Source organism: Corvus brachyrhynchos, unplaced genomic scaffold (assembly GCF_000691975.1).
Source record: "Corvus brachyrhynchos isolate BGI_N302 unplaced genomic scaffold, ASM69197v1 scaffold309, whole genome shotgun sequence".
Classification (NCBI taxonomy): Eukaryota; Metazoa; Chordata; class Aves; order Passeriformes; family Corvidae; genus Corvus; species Corvus brachyrhynchos.
The window spans coordinates 92012-96887 of record NW_008240227.1 but is presented as its reverse complement, the minus strand read 5'-3'; the positions used below and the strand labels follow the sequence as shown (position 1 = coordinate 96887).

Below are 4876 nucleotides of genomic sequence, written 5' to 3'. Positions count from 1 at the left end.
GGTGTCCCCAAGCCCGGGAGTGTCCCCGGGGCTGCTCCCGGGTGTCCCCAAGTCGTTCCCGAGGTGTCCCCAAGTCCCGGGGTGTCCCTGGGGCTCGCGGGGGGCCCCCAACCCCTCTGGTGGCATTTGGGGACAGTTTGGGGTCATTTTTGGGGTGGGGGTTATCCCGCTTCCAAACTCATCCCGGGATTCTCGGGATCGGGAGCGCCGGGACAAACCGTCCTTCCCTTGGATCCGCGCGGGGACGGGCGCTGGTGGCACTTTGGGGACAGCGCGGCTCCAGCCCGTCCCCAAATCCTTGGGATGTTTGGGATCCAAACCTGCGGGATCGGCGCCTCCATCCCGCTTTTCCCAAATCCCACGAGTCTCTCCCACTTTTCCAGGGAGCGAAGGAGGAGGAAGAGGAGGAAGAGGAGGAGGAGGGGGCGGCCATGGCGTCCAACGGCTCCGCCGGGATTCGGGATTTCCCCTTGGATCCGGGAATTTTCCTGGATGAGGACCTGGGATCCGACTGGTACATCTACGAATCCACGGAGTCCGCCGCGCCCAGCGACGAGTGAGTGACCCCGAGTGTTCCCGAGTGCCCCCGAATGTTCCCGAGTGTCCCCCGAGTGACCCCGAATGTCCCCGGGTGTCCCCGAGTGTTCCCGAGTGTCCCCGAGTGTCCCCGAATGTCTCTGACTGTCCCCGAGGGTCCCCAAGGGTCTCCGAGTGACCCCGAGTGTCCCCGAGTGTCCCCCGAGTGACCCCGAATGTCCCCGGGTGTCCCCGAGTGTTCCCGAGTGTCCCCGAGTGTCTCTGACTGTCCCCGAGTGTCCCCGAGTGTCCCCCGAGTGACCCCGAATGTCCCCGGGTGTCCCCGAGTGTTCCCGAGTGTCCCCGAGTGTCTCCGAATGTCCCCAAGGGTCCTCGAGTGTCCCTGAGTGTCCCCGAGTGACCCTGAGGGTCCTCGAGGGTCCTCAAATGTCCCCAAATTCCCCCAGTGTCCCCAAGGGTCCCCCAGTGTCCCTGAATGTCCCAAAATGTCCCCCAGTGCCCCCAAGGGTCTCTGAAGGTCCCCAAATGTCCCCAAGGGTCCCCAAGTGACCCCAAATGTCGCCGAGTGTCCCCAAGTGTCCCCCGAGTGTCCCCAAGGGTCCCTGAGTATTCCCGAGTGACCCCGAGTGTCCCCAAGGACCCCCGAGGGTCCCCAAATGTCCCTGACTGTTCCCGAGTGTCCCTGAATGACCCCAAGAGACCCCGAGTGACCCCAAATCTCCCCAAGTAACCCCAAATGTCCCCAGGTGTCCCCAAGGGTCCCCCTGTCCCGGCTCCGTTCCTCTTCCCTGTCCCCGTCATTCCCTGATTTATTCCCGGTTTTTGGCCCCTCTGGCAATCCGGGGTTTTTTCGGGGCCGAGATGGATCCCGCAGCGGGAATCCCCACAGATCCCCCTCCCTTTTCCCCCAATTCCCAAAATATCCAATTCGTGGAATTCCCGTTGGGAAAATCCGCTCCCACCCCCGACAATCCTAAAGAGAAGCGGGAGATGATCCCATCCCAAGGGAATTCTCCTCATCCCAAACCTTCCCCGAAGAAACTTTGGGATCTCCTTGCCCATCCCATCCCCGTGGGACCCCACAGCTTTTGGGATCAACTGCCCAAGGAATTCCCAAGGATTCCATGTGATTTATGGGATCCACTATTTTCCCCATTCTTTTCCGGCTTAAAACATCCCAAATATGGGATTTTCCCCATTTTCCCTCAATTTTCCCTCATTTTCCCCAGCCCTTTCCACCTCAAACCCACCTAAATATGGGATTTTCCCCATTTCCCATCCTTTTTCTCCTCAAACCCACCCAAATATGGGATTTTCCCCATTTTCCACCATTTTCCATCATTTTCCCACCCTTTTCCACCTCAAACCATCCCAAATACGGGATTTCCCCATTTTCCATCATTTTCCCACCCTTTTTCACCTCAAACCCACCCAAATTTGGGATTTTCCCCATTTCCCACCATTTTCCCCACCCTTTTCACCTCAAACCATCCCAAATATGGGATTTCCCCCATTCTCCATCATTTTTCACCTCAAACCCACCCAAATATGGGATTTTCCCCTCAATTTTCCCACCCTTTTCACCTCAAACCCACCCAAATTCAGGATTTTCCCCATTTCCCACCATTTTCCCCCTCCTTTTACTCCTCGATTTTCCCCATTTCCCACCATTTTCCCCATCCTTTTTCTCCTCAAACCCACCCAAATTCAGGATTTTCCCCATTTCCCATCATTTTCTCCATTTTTCCCACCCTTTTCACCTCAAACCCACCCAAATTCGGGATTTTCCCCATTTCCCATCATTTTCCCCATTTTTCCCACCCTTTTCACCTCAAACCCACCCAAATTCAGGATTTTCCCCATTTTCCCTCATTTCCCCATCCCTTTTCCACCTCAAACACACCGTGGTGGGTGGTGGGATTTTCCCCATTTCCCACCATTTTTCCCACCCTTTTCACCTCAAACCCACCCAAATTTGGGATTTTCCCCATTTCCCACCATTTTCCCCACCCTTTTCACCTCAAACCATCCCAAATATGGGATTTCCCCCATTCTCCATCATTTTTCACCTCAAACCCACCCAAATATGGGATTTTCCCCTCAATTTTCCCACCCTTTTCACCTCAAACCCACCCAAATTCGGGATTTCCCCCATTTTCCATCATTTTCCATCATTTTCCCCATCCCTTTCCACCTCAAACCCACCCAAATTTGGGATTTCCCCCCTTTTCCAGCCTTTTTCCCGGCGTTATCCCGGAGTGCCATCCCACTGTTTCCCCCCGGATGTACCACACCTGCATGGCTCCCATTTCCGTGAGTATCCAACCCAAAATTCCCCTCTCCCATCCCAACTTTTGGACCATTCCCCCCCCAAAAAATCCCGAGTTTTCAGGGATAAATCCAAAATTCCTCCCAAATCGCTCCCGGCACGCCCTGGAGCTCTTTTCCATGGATTTATTGATCTCTTTTCCATGGAATTGGTGTCTCCATGGGATTCCCACCATTCCCATCCATCCCAGGACCCCTTTTCCATGGAATTTGGGCCTCCATGGGATTCCCACCATTCCAGGACCCCTTTTCCATGGAATTGGTGTCTCCATGGAATTCCCACCATTCCCATCCATCCCAGGACCCCTTTTCCATGGAATTGGTGTCTCCATGGAGTTCCCACCCATCCCAGGACCCCTTTTCCATGGAATTTGGGCCTCCATGGAGTTCCCACCATTCCAGAACCCCTTTTCCATGGAATTGGTGTCTCCATGGAGTTCCCATCCATCCCAGGACCCCTTTTCCATGGAATTGGTGTCTCCATTGGAATTCCCACTATTCCCATCCATCCCAGGACCTCTTTTCAATGGAATTGGTGTCTCCATGGAGTTCCCACCACTCCCAGGACCCCTTTTCCATGGAATTGGTGCCTCCATTGGAATTCCCACTATTCCCATCCATCCCAGGACCTCTTTTCAATGGAATTGGTGTCTCCATGGAGTTCCCACCACTCCCAGGACCCCTTTTCCATGGAATTGGTGCCTCCATTGGAATTCCCACTATTCGCCCCGAGCTCATCCCTCCCTTCTTCCCATTTTCCCAGAGTACTGGAAGATCCTGGCGCTGCTCTATTATCCGGCCTTCTACTTCCCCCTGCTCGCCTGCGCCACCAGCCGCCACCGCCTGGGCTACCTGGCCGGGTCCCTGCTGGCCTGGGGACACTGCCTGGTGCACGTGTGGCAGAAGGTCGAGTGTCCCCAGTCGCCCAAGGTGAGCGGCCCCGAGGGTGGGTGAGGGACAGCGAGGTGGCCCGCAGGGAAGGAAGGTGGCTTCTCTGAGTGGTCCTGAGGTGGCCCTGAGGTGTTGTCACCTTCTGGGGTGGCCCTGAGGTGGTGTCACCTTCTGGAGGTGGCCCTGAGGTGTTGTCACCTTCTGGGATGGTGGCCCTGAGATGTCACAGCTTCCTGGAGGTGGCCCTGAGGTGTTGTGGCTTCCTGAGGTGGCCCTGAGGTGTCCTCAGCCCATCCTGGAGGTGGCCCTGAGGTGTTGTCACCTTCTGGAGGTGGCCCTGAGGTGTTGTCACCTTCTGGAGGTGGCCCTGAGGTGGTGTCACCTCCTGGAACGGTCCTGAGGTCTCGTGGCTTCCTGGAGGTGGCCCTGAGGTGTCAGGGATCCCTTGAAGTGGCCGTGAGGTGTTCCTGCTGGCCTTGTCCTTCCTGGTGAAGCGCCGCCGTCTCCACCGCAGCTGCTGCAACGGCGTCCCGGGATTGCTCAGGTACCTCCTCCCCATCCCTGGGGAAAAAAGGGCCTCGGAATTCCCAGCAATTCATCATTCGCCGCCACCCTTCTCCCTTGAGGTGGCCGTGAGGTGTTCTCAGCCCATCCTGGAGGTGGCCCTGAGGTGTTGTCACCTCCTGGAGTGGCCCTGAGGTGTCCTCAGCCCATCCTGGAGTGGCCCTGAGGTGGTGTCACCTCCTGGAGGTGGCCCTGAGATGTCACAGCTTCCTGGAGGTGGCCCTGAGGTGTTGTGGCTTCCTGGAGTGGCCCTGAGGTGTCCTCAGCCCATCCTGGAGGTGGCCCTGAGGTGGTGTCACCTCCCTGGAGTGGCCCTGGGGTGTGGCTCCCTTGTCACCTCCCAGAGGTGTCCCCTGGCTGGGGTGGTGGCAATGACCCTGTGTCCGCTGAGGTGGTGGCATTGACCCTGTGTCCCCCGGGGTGGTGGCAGTGACTCCGTGTCCCCTGGGCTGGTGGCAGTGACCCCGTGTCCCTCCATGTCCCCCGGCCGGTGCAGTGACCACGTGTCCCTGGGCTGGTGGCAGTGACCCCGTGTCCCTCCGTGTCTCCCGCCGGT

The 4876-nt window shown here is 57.4% G+C and overlaps 1 protein-coding gene across 1 annotated transcript in view; it reads left to right on the top strand.

Annotated features, from left to right (window-relative positions):
* The first annotated feature begins 311 nt into the window (after positions 1-311).
* Positions 312-4876, top strand: part of STRA6 (stimulated by retinoic acid 6) — a 17941-nt gene continuing 13376 nt past the window's right edge. Inside the window, exons 1-3 of the mRNA XM_017745145.1 lie at positions 312-556; positions 2772-2854; positions 3629-3795. Of these exons, the coding sequence (XP_017600634.1) occupies positions 432-556; positions 2772-2854; positions 3629-3795 (375 nt within the window). The 5' untranslated portion in view covers positions 312-431. The remainder of the gene's footprint in view (positions 557-2771; positions 2855-3628; positions 3796-4876) is intronic.